At 39.1% G+C, this 25445-nt stretch overlaps 1 protein-coding gene across 1 annotated transcript in view; it reads left to right on the forward strand.

Annotated features, from left to right (window-relative positions):
- The window catches only part of NOTCH2 (notch 2), a 175373-nt gene that overhangs the window by 43726 nt on the left and 106202 nt on the right, over nucleotides 1–25445 (forward strand). The window contains exon 2 of the mRNA XM_027535567.1: nucleotides 8306–8387. Coding sequence (XP_027391368.1) covers nucleotides 8306–8387 — 82 coding nt within the window. The remainder of the gene's footprint in view (nucleotides 1–8305; nucleotides 8388–25445) is intronic.

The raw sequence follows: 25445 nt of genomic DNA on the forward strand, positions 1-25445 counted from the left end.
CAGGTCATATTCTGTCTGTCCCTACTCCTAACTTCCCTAGACTGTATGGGCTGTGAGGATAGGAATTGTTTTTTTTTCTCCATTTGACTTTCTTGCAATGATTAGTAATGGGCCGTGCTCAAGAGTAGTTGTTTAACAAATATTAAAAGCACCATATTAAAACTGAATGACATTTTTGCTCATATATAGTGGTAATTTACCTTTCATGAATCACTTCTCCTTATGCTTGCAGTGCTATACCTTTTTTTTTTTTCAAAGCAATGAGATTTTTTTTTTTAGATAGTAGTTTAGTATCTCTTTTATTAGACCTTTGTTGGTGACAGGTGGGAAGAATTTATTCCATTTATTTATAGTATGACCTAAATTTCTTAGGACTCTTATTTCTCAGTTTGTTTAAAGTGGGGTCTGATTGATACAAGAAGTTCCTTTAAAGCCACCATTTATCATGAAATCAATTTATAAAGAATTTAAGTACCTACTATGTGAAAGTAAGTGAAGTGAAAGTCGCTCCTTGCCACCCCACGGACTATACAGTCCATGGAATTCTCCAGGCTAGAATACTGGAGCCGGTAGCCTTTCCCTTCTCCAGGGGATCTTCCCAACCTAGGTATTGAACCCAGATCTCCCACATTGCAGGCAGATTCTTTACCAGCTGAGCCACAAGGAAAGCTCAACAATACTGGAGTGGGTAACCTATCCCTTCTCCAGGGGATCTTCCCTACCCAGGAATCAAACTTGGGTCTCCCTGCATTGCAGGACTCCTACTATGTGAGCAATCCTTTTTTGAGTTCTTACGATGTATAAGACATTGTTCTAGGCTCTTTAAATGTATTAATTCAGTTAATTCTTATCAGGGCTCTGGTAAGAAATGAAAACACAAAGAGGATAAGAGATAGTAAATGGGGAGCTAGAATTCCAGCTGAGATCCTGATTGCAGCATTTTTGCTTCAATCACTGAACTGGATTGCCTCAATTATACAGAAGAGAAGTAGTTTCTATCCTCTAGGAACTTAGAAGTGTGAAAGCTGAGAGAGTTAGAAGATAGTACAGAATTAAATGCTAAACTTTTTAGCATTTATTCGTGAGTTATTAGTGTTACAAGAGTAGGGGTTGGCCTGAGAGGACAGAACTGTCCAGGGGAAGCTTTCTGGGCCAGGCAGGAGGCGAGCTGGGCTGGGAGGAAGGAGCAGAATTTAGATACTAAAGGGGAAGTAGCAATCAGAGGAAGCTGAAATACTAGTGGAGGCAAGGAACTGAGTTTGTGGTAATCTATTTGAGCTAAAGTCTGCATTCAAAGCGGTTCCTGGTAACGTTGGACCCACTGTGGGCTGTGATCTTGAAGGCACAGGTGAAGGCTTAGACTGGAAGAATGAAGAAGTGACTTGTCCCTGGAAGAAAAAGTGCCAGGCTTGGCACTGTATCCACCCAAGGAACTGCACCAACCTTTCAGCTGGTTCTTCTGAAGCCAAGCTGAGAATAACTTCTGAGAATTGAATAAGAACTGAAAGCCACTATATGTAGATGGGCAAGTGGTGGAAGGACACGTTGCAAGTGATACTTCTGGGAGGTTAGAGGTGATTAAAATAAAATCCTTACCATCTGGGGGGAGCTGAGAAAATGGGTAGCTTCAGCCTAGTCTAAAAAGGAGTACCTTGCATAAGCTTATATCAGAAAGGGGGAAAAAAAAAAAAACCTTCATTACTCTGGAGCATTGAATGGTCCTGAGTTTTTCAAACACAGATCTGGCTGTATTATTTTCCTTGCTTAGGGCAGCCCAGTAGTCTGTGCTTACCCCTAAAGTAGAAGCTGTAGTCTAACCCCTGCCTATCTTCCTTGCTATCTCCTGTTAGTCTCCCCTTTGTTTAATAATTTCTAGCCATGCAAACATGGAATACCAGTCTCATTCCATCTTTGGGCTTTTATACTTTGCTTTTTGGGATCACTTTCCCCCCATATCATCATGATACTTGTTCTTAGCACCTGAGAGAGGCCTTGCCTAGTCACCGTATCTAAAGTAGGTCCCTATACCTCTGGCCTTCCTGGTTATGTTGTATTCCAGAACTGGGTTCTACTTCCAGTAGAATCTATCACTTACTACTGTGAGTTAACTTTATTTATTCATTTATTATGTCTTTGCCTAGTAGAAATAAGGTTCACGTGGACAGGGACTAATAAAACATGATTTTTCTGACACCACGGCCTGTATCTCACATTAGATACACTGTAAGTATGTTTGTTTCTTCATTCTTCCTTCCTTCCTTCCTTTCTTTCCTTTTCTTTTTGCTTTTGTGGCTTTCGGGATCTTAGTTCCCTGACCAGGGATTGAACCCATGCCCTGGGCGGTGAAAGTGCAGAGTCCTAACCACTGGATCTCCAGGAAATTCCCTCTGTGTGTTTCTGAATATTGGAAAACTAGTCCCCAAATGGGGGGAGGAGCCTGGTAGGCTGCAGTCCATGGGGTTGCTAAGAGTCGGATACGACTGAGCGACTTCACTTTCACCTTTCACTTTCACGCACTGGAGAAGGCAATGGCAACCCACTCCAGTGTTCTTGCCTGGAGAATCCCAGGGACGGGGGAGTCTGGTGGGCTGCCGTCTATGGGGTTGCACAGAGTCAGACACGACTGAAGCGACTTAGCAGCAGCAGCAGCAGTCCCCAAATACACAGAAAATGTGGGGACTTCCCTGGTGGTTCACTGGTTGATAATCCACCTTCCAATGTGGGGGATGTCAGTTCGATCCCTGGTCAGCGTACTAAGATCCCACATGCAGCAGGGCTGAGGACTAAGCCCTTGCATTGCAACTAGAGAAAAGCCCAAGAGCCACAAAATTAAAAAAAAAAAGAAAATGTGTGAAATTCAGCATCTAGATGTTGTGTCACATTGCCAAGTGATGCAGTGATGAAATTGGAATCTACTGCTGCTTTTTGTTTTTGCCCTTTTGTGGGGCTGCTGCTGCTAAGTCACTTCAGGGGCTCCCCTGCCCCTGGGATTCTCCAGGCAAGAACACTGGAGTGGGTTGCCATTTCGGCAGGGGCATGCAAATACAGATACACAGTATATGAGATTGATATTTATCAAGCAGCCCCAACCAGTAACACTGAAGAAGCTGAAGTTGAACAGTTCTATGAAGACCTACAATAGAATGGGAAAGACTAGAGTTCTCTTCAAGAAAATCAGAGATACCAAGGGAACATTTCATGCAAAGATGGGCTTGATAAAGGACAGAAATGGTATGGACCTAAGAGAAGCAGAAGATATTAAGAAGAGATGGCAAGAATACACAGAAGAACTGTACAAAAAAGATCTTCACGACCCAGATAATCACGATGGTGTGATCACTGACCTAGAGCCAGACATCCTGGAATGTGAAGTCAAGTGGGCCTTAGAAAGCATCACTACGAACAAAGCTAGTGGAGGTGATAGAATTCCAGTTGAGCTATTTCAAATCCTGAAAGATGATGCTGTGAAAGTGCTGCACTCAATATGCCAGCAAATTTGGAAAACTCAGCAGTGGCCACAGGACTGGAAAAGGTCAGTTTTCATTCCAGTCCCAAAGAAAGGCAATGCCAAAGAATGCTCAAACTACCGCACAATTGCACTCATCTCACATTCTAGTAAAGTAATGCTCAAAATTCTCCAAGCCAGGCTTCAGCAATATGTGAACCGTGAACTTCCTGATGTTCAAGCTGGTTTTAGAAAAGGCAGAGGAACCAGAGATCAAATTGCCAACATCCTCTGGATCATGGAAAAAGCAAGAGAGTTCCAGAAAAACATCTATTTCTGCTTTATTGACTATGCCAAAGCCTTTGACTGTGTGGATCACAATAAACTGTGGAAAATTCTGAAAGAGATGGGAATACCAGACCACCTAATCTGCCTCTTGAGAAATTTGTATGCAGGTCAGGAAGCAACAGTTAGAACTGGACATGGAACACAGACTGGTTCCAAATAGGAAAAGGAGTACATCAAGGCTGTATACTATCACCCTGCTTATTTAACTTATATGCAGAGTACATCATGAGAAACACTGGGCTGGATGAAGCACAAGCTGGAATCAAGATTGCCAGGAGAAATATCAATAACCTCAGATATGCAGATGACACCACCCTTATGGCAGAAAGTGAAGAGGAAGTCAAAAGCCTCTTGATGAAAGTGAAAGTGGAGAGTGAAAAAGTTGGCTTAAAGCTCAACATTCAGAAAACGAAGATCATGGCATCCGGTCCCATCACTTCATGGGAAATAGATGGGGAAACAGTGGAAACAGTGTCAGACTTTATTTTTTTGGGCTCCAAAATCACTGCAGATGGTGACTGCAGCCATGAAATTAAAAGACGCTTACTTCACGGAAAGAAAGTTATGACCAACCTAGATAGCATATTGAAAAGCAGAGATGTTACTTTGCCAACAAAGGTCCATCTAGTCAAGGCTATGGTTTTTCCAGGGGTCATGTATGGATGTGAGAGTTGGACTGTGAAGAAAGCTGAGCGCTGAAGAATTGATGCTTTTGAACTGTGGTGTTGGAGAAGACTCTTGAGAGTCCCTTGGACTGCAAGGAGATCCAACCAGTCCATTCTAAAGGAGATCAGTCCTGGGTGTTCATTGGGAGGACTGATGCTAAAGTTGAAACTCCAATACTTTGGCCACCTCATGTGAAGAGTTGACTCATTGGAAAAGACCCTGATTCTGGGAGGGATTGGGGGCAGGAGGAGAAGGGTACGACAGAGGATGAGATGGCTGGATGGCATCACCGACTCGATGGACATGGGTTTGGGTGATCTCCGGGAGTTGGTGATGGACAAGGAGGTCTGGTGTGCTGTGATTCATGGGGTCGCAAAGAGTCGGATACGACTGAGCGACTGAACTGAACTGTAGCTTAAGATGAAAATTCTGGAAAAAGTTACTCCTTTTGTGAGTGACTAGTTTCTCTGAATCTCTTAAAAGAACACTTTAAGCGTGATTTCTTTGGTTAGTATGATTGAACATTTCACTTTCTACTCTACAGATATAAAGCTACTTAAATTTTATGAAGTTTAATTGTTTTACATGGGAGAAAGTAAATTGAATTTTGAAATGAGGTCTTTCTCAATCTCATCATCATGGTTTTGAGTTATCAAAGTTTTACCTTCTATTTTTATGACAAATAATTACAGTATTCTTTTAGAAATAGCCCCTAAACAAAGTAGTGTCCAAATTTTACTTTTTTTATTGGTTGTTCATTCATTCAGGCAGTATATATCATCCAAGACTTCCAATGTATTATACATTCTTAGGTAATTCCTTAAAGTGGACTATCATACTTTAATACAGCTGTTGTCTCCAAATGTGGTTCCTCAAATTAGCAGAATTAGCATCACCTGGGAATTTGTTAGGAACGCAAATTCCCAGACCCACTTTAGACTGATTCCCTCACAAACTGTGGGAATGGAGTTGGGCAGTTTGTGTTTTAGCAAGCCCTTCAGATGATTCTGATACACACTAAAGTTTGAGAACTGTGACTTAGTAAATGTTAAAAGTTCAAGGTAGCATGATCCTGCAGATCAGTCACATAGCATTAATTATTAGCCTTGTAAGCCCACCTCCTTTTTGGTCACTGAATTTGATTGGTTCACTGAGACTAGGCTATAAAGTTATTTTCTATATTGATTGCCACATATTGACTTTAGGTTGTTTATATTTCTCTGAACCTGTCAGTGTAATGATTTGCCAGGACACTTAATAGGAACAGACTGATTTTTTTTTTTTTTTTCTTTCTTTGCATCCATGGCTTTCTGAGTCACAGGTGGCTGGCTTCTTATATCCTTTGGATAAATCTCTCTAGGCACCAAGCATGGCATTCATGTTCTGTTAATGAGGGAGCTGTCACTGTTGGATCACAGGGGGCCCTCCAGGAGCATTTCGTTCACCCCCATTTGGTTTACAGGTTGGGAAATTGATCCCCCATGAGATTCTGCTTTTCTTGCAGGGGTGCAGTTCATTTGTGGTCAGGACAGGGTTTCAGGACTTCTGACTCCCTCTACTGCACCAGGATTCCTGCAGGGGGAGGACAGAGCTTGGCTTGCTCTGTGCCTACAGGACATTCCTTTCCTACTGTGAGGTTGCCTTTTTTTTTTTTTTTTTTAAAGAAAAAAGCAAATAGAAAAAAAAGTCAGGAAGTTCTCATTGAAACTAATAAAAGTGTCTAAAGAGAATAAAAAAATCAGTTTGAGAACTTTGGTATGGAGGAAATAACCTGACATTAACTGTTTTAATTATAGTTGTTGCATTGGGCTTATCAGTGTGGGAAGAGTGAGCATTTGAGCCCTACAGGGAAGTGGGATATGGACAACAAGATGACCCTGTTCCTGCATACGCCTGTTCGGACTACAACCTAGTGACTGCTTGTGTGATCCCAACAGCTGTCACGGAGATGGGGCTGGATTCAGTAAAGCCCTGCAGTGTCATAGCTAGTGCTAGGGTGGAATGCCCCATGAGGTGGTCTCTTAATCTCCTTGGCCTTCACTTTCCAATATGTGGGTGTAATAATACCTATTCTGCCCAACTTGAGAAGAAAAATGTCATAGTGGGGAGCAGCATATTACTGTGTTCAGAGGACGGACTCTCTCATGAGACCCAGACTCCCTAGGTTCAAATCCTGGCTCTTTAACTCATGGTTGTGACAATAGGTGGGTCACTTATGCTTTCTGTGGAAATGAGTTTAATGAAATTAACTACTTCATAGGGTTGTGGGGAAGATTTAATTAGTCTGTGTAAGTGCTTTAAACAGTATTGTTGTGTGTTAACTATTGTTACTTGTTTTAAAAAATATTATTATCTTAACAGATGAGATTTTTATAAACTTTCATCAGTTTGATGTTGATAACAGTAGTGGGCAAGCAAAGGGTTCTCATGCAGTAATTGTTAGTAGAGGAGTTGTTCTGATATCTAGCTTGTGCATGGGCCCTGCTGTGAGAAGAAGCTAGTATCCCCCAGAAGGGCAGACCTAGAGCCTCTGATGTTGTAATTTATTCACAGAGTGATATGTACACTCTATTCATAGAGTGATATGCACAGAGGAAACTCAAAACCAGGGCCTTCTCGATTTTGCTTTCAGGTATTTTTACATGAACCATCCTAGGAGATGAATATCTTCATAATCTTCCAGAAAATGTTTCATGGATTTCCATTTTGGTTTTTATTGTTTGACAAGGTTTCTTTCTGTCTTGCCTTTCTGTTACTAGGATTCTTGATAAGCATTTTGGTGATGAAAATTCTAACTCTAAAAGCTAAACGATCAAGGTATTGTAACTATCCAGCAAACAAATGGCAGCCTTTGGGTAGACTTCCTCCTCTTTCAGCTGAACTCAGTTGAAGTTTCTACTATTGCTGTTTATTTCTGAGCAGTCTCTTTTGGGAGGGAATTAGGATGGCGAAGTGCCTTTTTACTACGGGAATGAGGATTCAAGAATTTGAGAATTATTATCTTATTGATATATATATATAATTCATTTTCTTTACCTTGATATCCTCCCTCCTCTACAAGCTCTATTCATGGTCTGCTTCCCATCTTGGTGTGAGCCCCTTGAAGTTAGTTAGAGATTATGTTTTATTTATTTCTCTGTGTTTTCTATTTCCGCCTTTTCTTCTGGATCCTAATACAGCATCTGCTACATATTGGTGGTGGTGGTTTAGTCGCTAAGTCGTGTCCGACTCTTGCGACCCCATGGACTGTAGCCTGCCAGGCTCCTCTGTCCATGGGATTTTCCAGGCAAGAATCCTGGAGTGGATTGCTATTTCCTTCTCCAGGGAATCTTCCTGACCCAGGAATTGAACTCAGGTCTCTGGCATTGCACCTTAGGCTCTCAAATATAGTTTATTGAATGAATATTATTGATGTTTCTGGTTACTTCTTGAAATGGCCTGTTTTGAAATTTCACGTGAAGCCTTAAGTAATTCATTGATATCATGGTGACCTAGTATCTACGATCTTCCTGAATTTTCATCGATGAATCCTTACATTGTTTATCTGAAGTATCCAAATCCCAAGATGCTTGTAGTATATCATGGATTGGATAGCATAACTTTAATTCTCTTAGTATCGTTGGGAAAGGGATGTAGCAGCCAGAGAGATAGAAGTACAGAGAATTAAGAATGCCATTCAGGACCACAGAGCAGTTACTATGGGAAGAGACTCTTGGGATGAGCTTTTGTACTTCTATGACCCCAGAAGCCAAAAGATAAAAAGATGCCCTGAATTGGATGTTTCTTTAATGTCTAAGGGTTATGATTAGTGACTTATTTCTAATGTGCATTTGTTTTTATTTTTAGCATTGCAATGTCGGGATGGCTATGAGCCTTGTGTAAATGAAGGAATATGTGTTACCTACCACAACGGTACAGGATACTGCAAGTAAGTTTCTCTCTCTCTCTCTCTTTTTTTTTTTTTTCATTTTCGTATATCTTATTTTTCCTCAGTAGGAAATTGGGTAAAATTTGGCTCTACTATCCTATACTTAATACTTCTGTGAAATGTTACTGGTTCACTAACTTTCCTGATGTAGTTTTTTGGAAGATGAGGATTTGGATGTCAGATAAATGGTTAATAAGAACTTACTGTCTTACCCTTATCTTTTTCATCATGATAAAGGCTTTCAGTGAGTAGCTTGTGTGTGTGTATGTGTGCTTAGTTGCTTAGTCATGTCTGACTCTTTGTGACCCTTTGGACTGTAGCCCACCAAGCCCCTCTGTCCATGGGATTTTCCAGGCAAGAGTACTGGAGTGGGTTGCCTTTTCCTCCTCCAGGGGATCTTCCTGACCCAAGGATCCAAACCCATGTCTCCTGTGTCTCTTGCATTGCAGGCAGATTCTTTACCCACTGAACCATCAGGGAAGCCCAGAGAGTATATTCTTTAACATTTTTCAGTTTAATCGTTAAGAAATCTTTCAGTTAAGAAAATTTCAGTTTTCAGATTAGAATCGATTCTCAATGTGTTAGCTCTGATCTTGTTTTTAAGTTAGACCAAATGCACGTTAACTTTAATTCTGCCTACCATAGGTAAATATTATAGCCATGTAACACTTTTTTTTTCCTAATGTAAAATATCCAATTCTGAAGGAGAGTCTGTGAGAGAAGAAAATACACACATGCCTGTAGGGATGGAGTAGGGAGCAGGGGCTGTGGGTGAAGATCATTATATGGATTTAAAAGAATAAGGGTTAGAGTTAGGAAATGGCAGCCCACTGCAGTATTTCTTGCCTGGAAGATTCCATGGACAGAGTAGCCTGGCGGGCTACAGTTCTTGGGGTTGCAAAGAGTCAGACATAGCTGAGCATGCACACACTAGCCACACTAGAGATGAATTAGGATGAGGAATAGGACTAGGGAGTATAGGCTAGTTCTCAAGAGTGTTTCTTTTCTTCCTGTTTGATTATGAAGTGTAGCCATACTTTTTGTTTGAGGAAGCCTGTGAGGTAATCTTTTAAATTGCTTCTCTAGATTTCCTATGGATAATTTCCCCCGCTTCTACCTCAATTGAAAATTTTTGATAGGAACATGTATCCATTCTATTTCTTTAATAGAAAATAAGATTTGGTAATATGACATTGATCTTCTTTAATACTTTTTTGGGGGTGTATTTGTTCTTTACTTTGGTAGAAGTATGTGCTTGATAAGCATTTTAAGTGATTTTATCCAACATAGTTTTGTTTCTTTTCTGGATATTTAGCTGAATAACTTAACTGTAATAATTACATTTGTTAAAATGAAGTCTATTCTGACACCAGGATTTAAGTTCTTTAATGTTATGAACAAGAATTTTTCCAAGTCAGAAAAAATTTTCTTCACCAAAGTGAAAATATTTTAAGCTGTGATGACAGTGAAGCTTAACAATAGGTTATTTGGATTGGAATAAAGATAACATTGGAAGTGAAATTTTTTATGTAGCTGATTATAGGCTGTTCACTTAGTTTTTCTAGCTGGGAAAAAAATCCAACCAAAAACATGTGATGTAGTCTCCTCTAAGAATGGAAACACAACTGGAGATAATAAGGAAAAGAACTTAATACGTTAGAATTGGCCACTGAAATCTTGTTTAGTCTGTTTTTGGCATCTGGTGTCTTAGTTACTTGCTTCATTCTATTATTTAGCTATCTTGTGGTAGTTAACATCTCACATGTTTTTAAATCTATTTGTCTTAAATAAGTAGAGACTGGACTTTTCCTCTGAGAATTTTGTTTGCTTCATGTAGCGTTCAGGATGTCGGTACCATACAGAGAAGCAATTTAGTTCTATTTAGAGATAATTCAACTTGGTGACTTATGTAGGGAGAATTTAAAATACGTTCCAAGTGTTAGCCTACATATTTGTGGTCTGACATGGGGAGAGAAGATTCTAGAGGAGACTAAACTCTGAGCACATACCAGGAATGGACACTAAGGGTCATTTTGGGAGAGAAAATAGATCTGAGTCTCAGGCTCTCCAACCAAGGTGAGAGAGACAAAGTTGCCCCCAGTTTTCGGAAGAAGCATTGCTAGGAAACAGGGGACTCACTTTGTGATGGACAAAAATGGGGCTGCCAGAATTCTGTTGCTGAATACTTGTTAATTATTGATGGAGTGGATTGCTTATGGATATAGTCCTAGATATAGTCCTAGACATCCCTTAAATGACTTCCAATCCTGTTGTGAGGGAAACAACCTTCTAGTGAAAAGCAGAATAAGGGGAAAACTGGGCAAGGCCATCTTCTGGGGAGACCAGTGTGGATAACAAAGCTTGTAAAAAGTGATTGTTTCTCTACTTCAGTAAAAGTAATATTAGCATCTTCAGGAGTAGAAGAATCAACATAAGTGGACACAGGAATGCAAGAACAGTATCAGGGATGCCAGGTCACTCATCCTACAGTGGCATGCCTGCCAACATCCACAGAATGCAAGCAAAATTTAAGTAAAAATAACATTTACTTAGCAGGCCTTTCAGTATATCTTTACCACCTTTATTTTTTTTCCCTAGGGAAAGAAGTTACTCCAGCTTGCTCAGTAAATATTATTTTCACAAAATGGTATATGAATATTAGAACACTTAGAAGATTTACAAAAATCACATCATCAGATATTCAGGACTTAATGACTGTCTTTTTATTCATGAGATTGCTTAGTGGATTAAGGAAAGAGAGCTGAGGCCAAATTTCTTTTACTGGGGTGAGTGGGTGGGTGGGAGTTAATGGAAAATGTTTTAAAGTAGAAGGCAACTGACTATCTCTTTAAAGAGCGTAATGTTATTGACTTAGCTAAATTATAATGGTTGTTTATGGAAATTATAGAAATCCTTGATAAGATCACACTGACAGATGAGGACAAGTACTTTTAAAGGTTAGTTTTGTATACAGGTCAACTGTTTTTTTCTAACTGTTAAGTATTCTATCAGTCTGTGATTAGATTGGGAGCTAGACAAGAAGAACCTGTGTAATCTTGCATAAAACTCAATTATTGCTCCTAAATAGTTGTTGTCAGCTCTTAATAAAGCCCTCTCACTACACAGAAGTAAGACATTTCATTCTCTCCCTGTCCTACTGGGAGGTGTAAATATATAATTAAGTTTGGCTGTCATTAATCACTTTCAAGTTGTTTTCTCAGGCTTTCAAATATAAACCATTCCAAATCCCACTTTGATTAAAACTCATGGGCAACTCAAGTTCACTAGAGTGTTGGGGGTGGGTGAGGTTACAATTTGCAAAATTCACAAAATGTGTATTTTTAAGGACACAGTATAGTTATTTAAAGTCCTTGTCCGCCAGTTTTTAACATATGGGTTGTCTTTGGGTGTGTTTCCATCAATAGCTCTTTCAATTTCCCTTTACTTCATGTTTATGGTAGTTTTTATTGATTTTTGGACATTGCAAGTGATGTGTTTTAAAATTTATCTTCTAGAGAATGTTACTGGAAGATCAGCTTGATGCTATGGAGGCTTGTATTTAGGTTCTGGTATGGTGGGTCTGTTTTGCTCTTAGTCTGATGGTGTGTCTTAGTCAAGACTTGGAGTCTGGATACAGTCCTTATTTCCAAGGTATGACCCTTCAGTGAATTCATTGGAAAGCATGAGGTGTTTACCACATACTGGGGTATATCTCAAGCCCCTCTAATTTGGTAGCACTTGAATTCAAACCTCTGACTCCCCGAAACCGTGCTCAGCTTTTCAGCCTTCCGGCTCTTGCTTTCTGTTGTGTTCCTCATATCATTTTGTGGAGTTACATGACATGTTTTTTAACATGTCTGGTTACAAAACTGGTTCTGTCTGGTCCAGAATTTCTCTTCCTCAGTTTTCAGAGGAATTTTGACAGTTCCAGATACCTTTGACTCCTTAGCTCTTATCGGACTTCCATTCACTTGTGCTTCATGAACTAGGGAATACCTTCAGGGAAAAAGGTATATACGTGTAGGTTTCATATATGTAGTTTGTTTTTTCCTTTGAGGCTCATATCCCTTCTAGTTTCTGCCTGCTTTGATTGCTCTCTGGTACCTTTTAACATTTTGTCTGAAGTTTATAATAATTATAAATGAGAGAGTTGATCTAAGTTACTCTGCCATTACTTCATTGGAAGGACTGATGCTGAAGCTAAAGCTTCAATACTTTGGCCACTTCAGCACTTACTCACTGGAAAAGACCCTGATGCTGGGAAAGATTGAAGGGGGCAGCAGAGGATGAGATGGTTACATAGCATTACTGACTCAATTGACATGAATCTGAGTAAACTCTGGGAGATAGTGAAGGACAGGGGACCCTGGCTTGCTGGACTCCATGGGGTTGCAAAATGTCAGACACAACTTAGCCACTGAACAACAACTCGACCATTATTTTTAACAGTATAAAATAAAATTTTAAGAGTTTTTCAAACTTTTCTACATACTGCTTAAGAGGTAACTAGCACAGTATTTGTGAAACAATAGAAAGTCACCATGAGTTATATAGCTTCTGTGAATGGTTGATTCCTTTTGAGAATCTCTACTTTTTGCCAAAGTATCTAAGTAGAAACATTTTAAAGTAGATTATTATAAATAAAAAATGTTATAAAACATAACTGTCACATTTCACCTAAAATTTATCTATTAATGCTAAGAAACATTAAACTTAAACAACTAACAGTTTTCCTTGCCAGGATTAGGAAGTAGTGTTCGTGGTCCAGGCCTCCAAAAGCTATCCAAGAAAACCAGAGCCATTGCCTTCTTCATCCTCTTGAGAGAAGGAAATAGCAACCCACTGCAGTATTCTTGCCAGGATAATCCCACGGATAGAGGAACCTGGTGGGCTACAGTCCATGGTGTTGCAGAGTCGGACATGACTGAACAACCGGGAATAGAGACACTCAAAATATTCCCGAGCCTGACTTACAGGATGCATCACCAGTGTGTTGTGGTGGCACTGCCCTAGAAAGGCACTTTCAAAAGTCATGCCTGACTCAACATTTTCTACTTTCACTCACCTTGCTGGTGCACTCAGTGCTGTTCAGGGGCAGTATCAGATCAAAGAAAGGCACTGGGAAAAATATCGACTATTAAATCGCTTTCTCTTTTCCTGCTGAAACTGGTTTTGCCAGCAAGGTTCCTTCAATCTTGATAAATAATATTTGAAGGCAATAGTTCAAAATTAATGCAAAAATTATGATTAAAATATGTACATTAAAAAAAAAGATGAAATCAGAACTGTTGATTTCTTTTTTTTTTTTTTGGCTCTAGGCTCCTGTATGGTTAGTTTGGCACTGGTGAGTAAAGTAACACATTTGAAAGAGCCCTGTTTGGTGACATGGAAAGGACAAGTTTTCATGTCAGATAGACGTGAAGTTGAGCCCCAAGTACTGTCAGTAACTAGATCTTTGGCAAGTTAAAGAGTATTATACTAGCTAACATTTATTGAGCAATATTACTTACTAGCCTCTGTGCTCAATTAAGCTGTTTACGTGTATTTTTCTAGTCCTCAGGTAAGGTTGAGCATGCTCAGTCGGTCAGTTGTTTCTGACTCTGTGACCCCATGGGCTGTAGCCCCCCAGTCTTCTCTGTCCATGGAATTCTCCAGGCAAGAATACTGGAGTGGGTTGCCATTTCATCTTCCAGGGAATCTTCCAGGCCCAGGGATCCAATCTGTGTCTCCTGTGTGTCCTGCATTGGCAGGTGGATTCTTTACCACTGAGTCACCTGGGAAGCCTTCTCATGTAAGGTAGATAATTTTAATATCCCTGTTTTACCAGTGAGTATATGAAAACTCAGGTTAAATATTTTGCCCAATATCACATAACTCTTTAAGTATCTGACCTGAGGTGTGCTGTTTGAAAATGTACTGTTTCTCTGAGTCTCAGTTTGCTTATCAGTAAAATGGGACAAAATTACCTATTTTAAAGTGGTAGTTTAAACAGGATCTTCTGAAAAGGCAGTGTGGAACATTTGAAAGTGCATGAAAGGTAGCTTTTCGGATCAGGATTATGATTAAAATTCTATATAGTTTCCTTTAAAGTAGAGACATAGGTAGGCCTGGGTAGCTCATAATATTGGGTTGGCCAAAATTTTGTTAGGGTTTTTCTGTACCATCTTACGGAAAAACCCATACAAAGTTTTTTTGCCAGCTGAATACATGGGCCAGGCTTGGCTAATGCTACATTTCTGAGAAGTGGCCTTGACCATAGGAGCTCAGTGCTGTTAATGCAGATGAAATATAAGAAGATAGCAGTGAAGGTGGGGGTAGAGGATATTGTGTGCTAACATGCTTTTTAGTAGAAAAAATTAAAACCTTGAAACTTCTCCCTTTTTTCCTAATGGAAGATGAGCAAGTCCAGACAGATTTTATGCAGCTGTGAAATTGAGACAGGTTAAATTCTACCACTTCTGATAAATGATGCTGCCATCACAGGAATCACAAGCTGTTAAACGCACAGCCTTATACTTGCAGTGTGAGTTATAGACATATAGATGTGTGTCCTGTGTGGCTTTCTTTGTTTAGGACTTGGAGTCTGGACCTTTCAACAGAACCATTTCTAAGCTGTTCTTATTAATGTTTGTCCGTGAAAAAATCCTTTAACAAATATGTTGTGTCCCTGAGGAATTTTTCATGAAGTATGAAAAATTGATTAATAGCTTATCAATATAAAACAGCAGAATTCCTATGTTCTGTTCAACTGATCTTTATCCTTTAGGTTAGAAACTTTACAGACTTCAATGTTAGGTGGAGAAGTAGAAAAAGGTGGTTCTTAGGCTCTGCTTGTATCCTTTTGCCTGTCTTGGGTCATTGCCAGTAAGTTAAACCAACTAATCTTGGCCTGCAAACCTGGCACAAATAGTTAGGAGTTTAGCTAGGCTTCTTTCAACACAGTCCCCATAACACAGGTTAACCGTAATCCTAAGTAAAGTTTCTTTCTCATTGTTCCATTGTGGCATGTCAGCACCATTAATTTCATGTGGTAATTCCTTTATCCCCCTTTTGTTTTGACTAAGCAGAATGAGAAATATTTCTCTTTCATGATCTGGAGTAACTTAATTAAATCCTTCATTTAAAATTTTGGCTATCTGTCTTTATCAAGGCTAGCAAGATTGAATACAAAGGGTTTGAGGAAGTCAGAATGTGATAAAAATGTAATTATCTAAAAATTTCCAAGTACTTTTTTCTCTGTTAAGCTAGCTTAAATGTGTGGGCATGATGAAGCTTTTCATTAAGCCTTCTTCTCAGCATCCTGAGCTAGGAATTTTGTAGCTAGGAATGGAGTTTAGTGTTTCCTCCACCCCCATCCCCTCATTGTGTGAGTGTGTGTGTGTGTGTATGTGTATTATGTGTTTTGTTTTCCTAGTTTTTTAGTTGTGTTTTGTTTTACATCTCAGTGTCATTTATAGTTTCTCTGGGGCGTCCTGAAGTTTTCTATACCTTATTCACTCATCATCGGTAATCTTCACTAGCACTTCATCCTCTGTGTCTGAATATGTATTACTGACTCTCATAGTGATGCCTTCAGTTTTCTTATTAATGCAGTTACCTTCTGTTTAAAGTGTTCTTCTCCTAAACGGTCTTCTACGTGGATCCAAATGAAAAGGCCTTTATGGAAAGAAAGTGAAAGCAAAGACTAATAAAGGTGTTATTTAAATAACAGGTGGCATTACTGAGGATACATATCCAACTGGAATGTTATATCCATTTTTTTTTCTTTACATAAGTTTGAGGAGAAAGTAGGTATTAATGAGAAAGTAGAATAGTAGCATTTAGGGCACAGAGTCTATGTGGATTCAGGCTACTTTCCAACAGGTACTATATGTATAGCCCTGTATCCTCAACACTGAAAGTCAGACTCTAAGACACTTTAGGGTCATCACTGTTTGTCTTAGTCAACTCAGGCTGCTATATAACAGACTACCAGAGACCAGGTGGCCTAACCAACAGACATTTATTTCTCATAGTTCTGGAGGCTGGGAAGTCCACGATCAAGGTGCTGGCTTCCTCAATTCCCTGTGAGGACTTTCTTCCTGCTTTGTAGCCAGCCAGCTTCTCACTATATTCTCACATGGTGGCACTAATCCCCTCATGAGGACCCCGCCCTCTTGACTTCATCTGCTGAGTTATTTCCCAAAGTCCCCAGCTCCAAATAGCATCACATTGGGGATGGGGGTTTCAATATAAGAATTTTGAAGGGGTGCACTCAGTCCATATCCCTCTTCAAAGGAAAGTTTAATTTTCATCAAACTGGTGTTTATTGAACTGGCTACTGTGATTAAGCACTGTGCAAGGTATGGTGATCAAACATAAAGGCTGAGGAGGCCTGTGCTGTCTGACTTTCTTATTCAGAAGTATCTAGACCTCCTCAGGAGTGTCTGCTAATTAGTGTTGTGTTTCTCTTGCATAAGACATGGTGGCAGTTCTCTGATGTCTTGGCATCTTATTGGGGAGATGAGGCATACACATACATATGTATACACATATATATACACACATACATACATACATATAATATATGTATGTATATGAACTGTGGAGATTGAGACAAGAGAACAACTGCTATGGGATGGAAGACTAAAATCAGAGAATATCTTGTGGTTCACTTATAATCTGAGAATAAATCTGAGAATATTGACTGTGTCTTAGGAAATGGATAGGCAGAGGGATGGAAGTAGTGAGACTGAGGTGACTAGAAAAGGCTGTAACTGAAATAATCATTACCAATATTGTCAGTTTTTTCCTTAATGACATAGTTTTAAAACTTTTTTTTTTTTTACATCGTGGGTGTTCTCTGTCTGTACTTCAGTTTGTGTGAGGTTTTGCTCAACTAGCTTGTGGATTTTTAATCTGTTTCACAATGACAGCTAACTGATTTGAAAACTCATTCCTTTAGCACATGTTGGCTTGAATGCCTGAGATAGGCTGTCTGGATTAAGGGATGAGGGGGGAGGCCAAGGACAAAGAAGAGGGGGCAGCTGGGAGCAATCATCTCTCCTTCCCTCCGCCTTTTGGCCTTGACTGTTCAGTCTTGTGCTGCTTCCAGAACAGAGTGGCCAGGTAGGCTTGTGGACATTGTTTACAGGGAAACTCAGAATTCAAAATCTCTGAGGCAAGGGAAAAAAAAGGGTTAGGAGGAGTGATGGAAAAACAGAAATGTCAGGAGCAGGATCAGTCTTCATATAAGGCATAGTGCATTCTTGATCTGAGGCATCCCAACCTCAGATCTTTTCTGTCCAGCATATCATTGTCTTGATCCAGTTCATTTCAGGGATCCAGAGTAAGCAAGCATCTGTTAGACACATCTCTGGTTACCCCAAATTAGCTCATGTCCTTTTCTGCTTGTTTCCTCTGATTATATAGTACACATCCAAACCCTCAATTATATAGAATAAACCAGGGATGCCTATTCTGTGTGGAAAACATTTAATAGTGGTTATGATTCCTTTGCCTAGACCATGGCAGTGACTTGGCCATTTAACCCCCTGTCCCTTTAAAATGTTGAAATGCTGGTGGTTATTGTGTAAGCCAGAGACATCTCCTTAAGGAATTATTTTGCTGGGCAACTTGCCTCTTCTGAAATCACACTCAGCCTGAAAAGTACCTCAGGAACCTTTCTGACTTTAATTTTCCTCTTAGCTGCATTTGTAAGTAATATTTGTGGTGTCTCATTCTCTGTCTCATATTGTTAAAACTCATGGCCTTGAATTTCTGGGTCACTCTTAAAAAAATGGACAGAACTTGATTACTAATGAAAAGTTGACTCATTTCCTCCTAGGCAAAGGCTGACACTGACAATCAGAGTTTATAATTAGTTTTTAGAGAAGCATACTCTCTAATTATGGGACATCACCTATTCTTTCTTAAATTTTATAAAAATTAATGAGAGCATTATGAGGTGGGGAAATGAGTAAGATAGGTACTTAAGCTGTGTTGAGATGATGTATAAAAATTATGTCTGGAAAAAGGTCCTACATGAATTTAATTAAGTGGTTGATTCCCTGCAAGCTTAAATTTGGTGCATCTCTTCCCAGACACACACGTCATTTTTAGTCTTGTGTGATTTGTCAGTGGATCAGAGTCCATAAAGGGAGAGACTGCAGTGTCTACCACTATTTCGTGCTGAGGAAAACAGGCGTTCATGTTGGCCATATGACTTGGGGAAGAGGCCTTTCTTTCCCTTTTAGGCTCACGGTTCCTCTTTATTCTCCATATCTTATTTAAATATATCGCTCTTTCTCTTTTGCTTATTCTTTGCTTCCTTATGCTTCCTGCAAGGGGTTAGCTGAAAGTGTGGGTTGTGCAACAGTTCCTTTATACAAGTGTGTATTGAATTGTCTGTGTGCTTAGAAGGATGAGAGTTAGGTAGCATGAAGAATGTAAAAGAAGAGACATGCACAGTTCTTGCCCCAGGGAGTCCCTGCTTAGAGTGGATTGATGGTCAAGACATACACAACCACTGACCCCAAGCATTACCATCAGCAAACATCATTACATTCTCAGGCAGTATTGCTGAAGAAATTAAAAAACCAAAATTGTAGAGTCATCAAGCTCAGGGGGTGGAAGGGATTTTGTCAAGCACCTTTCCCACTCATTTTGTTTTATAAGATGAGGAACCCAAGGCTTAACGTGGCTAAGTGACTTGTCCTGTATTACATAACTGATTGGAATGTAGAGTGGGACTAAAAGTTGCTTCTCAGCCCCCATTAGGTGACCTAAAGATTCAGCCCTATTTCTTTCCATTCTTGGTACCAACTCTCAAGGGACTGCTGTTCAGGGTGAAAACAGAGAAGGGGAAGAGAGAAAAGCAGAATTAAAAACAAACAACTTAGGGCTTTAAGAGGCAGTTTGAAAGACCAAGAATTTTAACTCTAGCTATACGTTTTATTTTTTAATATTCCACGAAACAAAACAATGTGGAAATTCTTTTCAGTTCCTCCTAAAGTAAGTCTTTAATCCTCCTAAAGGATATTAATATCCACGGGGGCTGTAGAACATACCTAAATGGAATCATACAATTTTAAAGGTATTATTAGAGGTAATTTGGCCTAGCATCTTGTTTTAATACATGAGGAGACTGAGGCTCAGAGAAGTAAAGTGGCTTTTTCAAGATTCACACCTAGTGCAAGAACCAGGGCTTGATCTAGAGGAAAGGTCTGTGGGGAACCACTCAGTCAAAAGCTCTTAGAACATGCTCAAGTCTCTGGTGAGAGTTTTTGTAAAATAATAGACTAGCTACATTTTTATTCTCATTCAGATAAGAAACAGACTCATTACATCTCTCTCTCTCTACCTACCTACCTGTCTTCAAGTATGTCCTGAGTATGTGTCACCTACCAGTAGACATGGGTTTTTAAAGCAGAATGATGCAGGAGAATGTAGCCACGTCAGCTGTGACTTTGCCTTGCTTCCATTTAGTAAGTGAAGTGCCTCTCAGGATGCATTTATCTTCACTTTGTGTGAACTTGAATGCGTACTTTCAGGATTCTTGTTTGATATTCAGTTTCTTTGGTTTGGAAGGTCACAAATCATTGTAATATCTTTAGCTTAAAAAAATTTTTTTTGACCCTTTGGGCCTGATCCCATCTTTTAAGGGAAGTAGTAGTTTTTGTCTTGAGTCACCACATTAAGTTTATACACTCTAATTCTTTTCCTTAATGTCTGTCCTTTTTATTATTATTGGTTCTAACTATGCAGAGGTATAACAATTGACAGTGATGATTCTCTGATGATTTTGTCTTTCTGAAATTAAACATGGTTCTTAACAAGTGCTCCTAAAGTGGCTGAGTTCTAATAAACAACAAAAAGTTAACCTAAATTGCGAGCACATCTTTTGAAGGTGCTTTTAGCCTCAGTTCAGTTCAGTCCCTTAGTCGTGTCTGACTCTGCGACCCCATAGACTGCAACACGCCAGGCTTCCCTGTCCATCACCAACTCCCAAAGCTTGCTCAAACTCATGTCCATCGAGTTGGTGATGCCATCCAACCATCTCATCCTCTGTTGTCCCCTTCTCCTCCTGCCTTCAATCTTTCCCAGCATCAGGGTCTTTTCCAAGGAGTCAGTTCTTCTCATCAGGTAGCCAATGTATTGGAGCTTTAGCATGAGTTCTTCCAATGAATATTCAGGACTGATTTCCTTTAGGATGGACTGGGACTCTCCTATGTACACTTTAATGCTGTCCTGGCCTTAAAGCAGACATCAGTGAACTTTTTTCTTAAAGTGCCGGATGGTAAAGGTTTTGAGCTTTGCTGGCCAAGAAGCAAATTAAGGATATGATGTACATACCTATATATCTCTTTAAAACATAACCATTAAAACATGTAAAAGCCAGTTTTAGCCCCTGGGCTGGAGGTACAAAAACAGATGGCCTGTAGATTTTGCCCAGGGCAGTATTTGCTGACCTTTATCTTAGAGTAGCCATTTGAAATGCTTCATGTCCTTGGATGGCATGAGATATGGAAGAACCATTCTTTGTGCTAAGCTTTTTTTTTTATTTAATATACAAAAGGAATTCTTAAAGCAGCTGTTGCTGAAATTAGAACAAAGAATTGTATCCGAATCTTCCTATATCAGTTTTTAGTTGATGCAACTTTTCTAGTTGAGATGATCTGTATTGGAGGTCTGCACCAAAGCCAAGATCCTGTTAAATAAAGAATGTTTTTTAAAAATAAATAAAAAATTACATTTTTTCTTTGACAGTAACTGTTCTCTTATTGTCATAAAAGTAATAAGTGTTGTGAGATGTCATTAACTTCATGAAAGTTATCTTTTGTGTGGAAAACTTTTGGGGGTGATTATTGTGATCATGATTATTTTAATAATTATCTTTGTTCTCAAAAGCTTACAATCTAGAGGAAAACAGATAAACCAAATCCAGTACCAGCTGTGTAGTTGTTGATAGAGCATGTTTCCAAGTATAGACACCACTAGGCTAAGACTTTCACATGTACTACCAGCATCAGCCATGTAGTGAGGGATTGAAGGTTTTGCTGTTTTTGATAAAAGAATGCAAGAGTACATAAAATAATGATAGCATTGTATTTTTAAAAGAAATCATCTTTATGGTATCTGGATGTATGGTATATAAATCTCATTAGACCACTGTTTAGCTTTGCAAGATTTCCACTTTGTCCCTATGGAAGCATAAATTTTGATTTCATATAGCAGATCAAGCATCACTTCAGTTCAGTTCAGTCGCTCAGTCGTGTCCGACTCTTTGTGACTCCATGAATTGCAGTATGCCAGGCCTCCTTGTCCATCACTAACTCCCGGAGTTCACTCAAACTCATGTTCATCGAATCAGTGATGCCATCCAGCCATCTCATCCTCTGTCTTCCCCGTCTCCTCCTGCCCCCAATCCCTCCCAGCATCAGAGTCTTTTCCAATGAGTCAGCTCTTCGCATGAGGTGGCCAAAGTATTGGAGTTTCAGCTTTAGAATCAGTCCTTCCAAAGAACACCCAGGACTGATCCCCTTATGATTCCAAAGCTGGGGAACAATTTTTTATAAGTCATGTGAGTTTGAATATATACAAATATAGGCAGCATTTGCAGGAAACTTTCCTGTTTAATTCAACTAACATTTATGAGTGTTATGTGTGCCAGATACTAAGCTAAAAATTACTTTATTTGGATATGCTATCTCAGTGTTTCTCAACCTTTTTATCTTTATCACCCCCTTGCCCCAAAGGAGCATTTTTAGAGTTTTTTCCCCTAATCTCTCTACCCCAACCCCATGCAATTTTAATACCATAGATATATTGTATATCAGTTTATCTATCGTAGCCCTTTGGAAGACCATTATAATGTCTAAGGTTTGTTTTTACCCCCAAGAACCATTATTTTTATGCTTTGGATCACAGCCCTGTCTTTTATGGGAACTAGTGGTTTTGGTCTTGAAGGATTCAAGGCACTGTTATTTATTTCTTCACGCTGTCCATTATTTTTATTACCTGTGGTTCTAGTCTAAGTAAGGCCATTTAAATGGGATTTTATAGTGTTTCAGGGCATTTTGAAATTATATTTTTCTATATATTATATATATTTCAATATATTATATTATTCATTGAATGGTCTTGCATACCTATACATGTGATTATTACATTTTTGGGGAGAATGATGTATTCAGAATCTACAAAGAAATATTTTTTATTTCTCTTCAACCTTATCTCTCAAAGTTCAGAAAAATGCAGGTTTTTCTCCTGCCTACTCTTGCATTCACGTTTGGTTTGATATGATTTGAGTACAGTTATTTTTCAACTAGGAATCCTTTTAGGCCAAACCATAAGCTTTTGGAACTTTCTGCCTTCAGATATTTTTTGGACTTCAGAATTTTACAGGTGGTCATTTCCTCATGTTAGAAAACAAAGCAAACACACTCAGTTTTTTTCTCTGAAATTTTGTTTAATTTTTACTGCTCAGTGTCTGAATAATCTAACAGTTTATGCTACTGAGGCCACTTTGTAGGATGTTCTATCACTCAGGATCTTGGTGGTTCATGTAGTCAGTGTTTTATTAAAGATTAATAAAACTACAAGAGAAAATGCAGACTGTGTGTGAGAGAGAGAGAGAGAGGGAGAGAGTGTTCTTATTTGGGGAGAAAGTATGATTTACAAAGTCTACTCCATATAGGTTTGACTGACTCACTTTGAATGTTTTAGAGGTAAGTGAAGGTTAAAAAGTCCTGTATGTATCAGGAATCTTAATTAGTACTGTTAGTCCTTTGGGTAAATAGCTCAACCTAGTGGTTCCCAAACTTTGAGTATAATTAAAGTCTTTTGAAGGTGTAAGGATTTTTTTTTTTTTTGAAGGTGTAAGATTTTATGGACCCTTGCATTTTGCCTTTTGGCTTTGGTTAAGAATATGAGCACTGAATAGTTGAATGCCTTCTGTACGCCAGTTCCTGTATTAGGCACCATGAGTATAGTGATAATAATTCTCAGTCTCTTGGGGAAGAAACAAATAATCATAATATAAGATAATGAATGATATATGTTAGGATTATGAGAATATACAGCAGGGGGCATCAAGCCTATTTCTCAAAGGAAATAAAATTTGAGCTGAAGCTTAAAGAAATTTTAGGTCTTGACTATGAGAAGAGGGCGGGGAAAAGTGTTTGGACTGAATGAACAGCACGTACAAAGTTCTGGAGGTGCATTAGAACGTGTTCTAGGAACTAAAGAAACTGAGCCTAGCAAGGGTGTAAGGAATGAAGGGATGATGGTCTTAAGATGAAGCCAGTTCTCAGTCTCTTGTTTGTATACAATGCATGATGTCAATATCTACTGAGAATTCAATAACCCTTTATGTCTCCACATTTTAATAACAGTAACAGCATTTACAGTCCATTTCATATGGAGAGGACATTATTTAATAGTCTAGAAAGTGATTTATAAGTATTTGCAAACTCCTTGCAGTAACTCTACAATGTTTGGGGACAACTGGTTTAACTCATTTGTTTTTGCCTGTTACTCTGAAGGGTGCTTTTTGTAAACTCATGTATTTAGAATACGTTTGCCATATTTTAATCACAAGTAGATGCTTTCTCAGGGTCCACTCAGTGAAATCTGGTAAAGGTACGGATTGTATGCTAGAAGACAGGAAAGACCACCTTCTGTTATGGCAGCAACAGAAGTCTTCCAATGCTGTTTGTGTGCCCTTGTCCACTCTTTCAAGTGATGATTGAAGAGGTTAGGCACTCAGTTCAGCTTTTGAGCTTTGATAAATGAGCCCAGACTATAAACTGGAAGATAAGGGTGTTTGCAAATTCTTGTGTAAATAAAGCATGGTTTCCCATTGCAATGGTTACTGATTTCATAGTTTCTGATGAAGATGAACAGTGCTATGAATTATTAACAGTTTTGAAGTGTATACCACGGCAGCTTCTTTCTGGTTTGAATTTATTAAAATCAGTGTGTGTTTATTGCTTTATTCATATGGGGGGTAGTGTTGAAAAACCGAAATGCATGGAAACCAAGTGAGGTGGAGCTTCAGAAGATAATTCCCAGCCTCACAATTCCCTGTGAAATTCTTTTCCTGTGGGAAACTTTTAATTTGGAAGCATTCAGCCTAATGTGGGAACCAAGATTAACATTTTCTGAAATACTACAAGAAAAGCAGAAATGTTCTGCTCAGGAAGCTGAATTTACATAGTAGAAAAATGGGCTGTCCTACAGTATTTTGTAGTCTTTATTAGTTGTGGTAAAAAAAAAAAAAAAAAAAAGTGCGTGTGTGTGTGTGTGTGAGAGAGAGAGAGGAGAGAGAGAAAGAAAATGAAAGAGAGGAGGGAGAAATTGATTGTATATTGGTCTTTGTTTCCTTTACATCAAACCAGCAAAGCCCTAGAAAGTGTGTTTTACCACAGACAGCCCAGAACTGGGCCCTAACTCTGTACACGAATACTTTTTTTTAGTTCTTTTTGTTTTTCTTTCTTGCTGAGTAAGCTATAGTATTTCCTTTTTTTTTTTTTTTTTTAATTTTCTCTTTCTTTTTGGGGGGAAGGGAGGTGAGAAGGGGAGTGGGAATGACAAGAAGAAGTCAACATCACAGAACTCTTCCCTTTTTCCCTCTTTACCAGGAAGTTAGCAGGACGTCTTCCTGTACCCTTTTTTTTTTAAAGTCAGTAATTAGCATAACCCAGTGGTTACCTTTACACAGAGTTACAGAATCAAAAAGTTGACAGCCTGATGAGATGTTCAACTGGAGGTACTGAGAGGAGGGTGACAGTGAGGTTGGACTAGTAGGTTGGGCCTCTTGAATTCCAATCCGAGAGTTTGGACTTGATTCTGGAGACTCTTGGGCATCTAGGAGTTTGTAAGCCAGAGCCTTGGGAATTAAGTATTATATAGGAACTTTAACTGGTTACAGTTAGCTTTGGCTGTTAGCAATCATTTTTATCTACTTTAACAGGGGCCTGGGGGGCGGGGAGGGAGCAGGAAACTAAGCTGGCGTTATGGTCACAGGAAAGAACAGACTGATTTGGGACCTTTTCAGACTGCAGACCTTTGTTACTG

Source organism: Bos indicus x Bos taurus, chromosome 3 (genome assembly GCF_003369695.1).
Source record: "Bos indicus x Bos taurus breed Angus x Brahman F1 hybrid chromosome 3, Bos_hybrid_MaternalHap_v2.0, whole genome shotgun sequence".
NCBI lineage: Eukaryota > Metazoa > Chordata > Mammalia > Artiodactyla > Bovidae > Bos > Bos indicus x Bos taurus.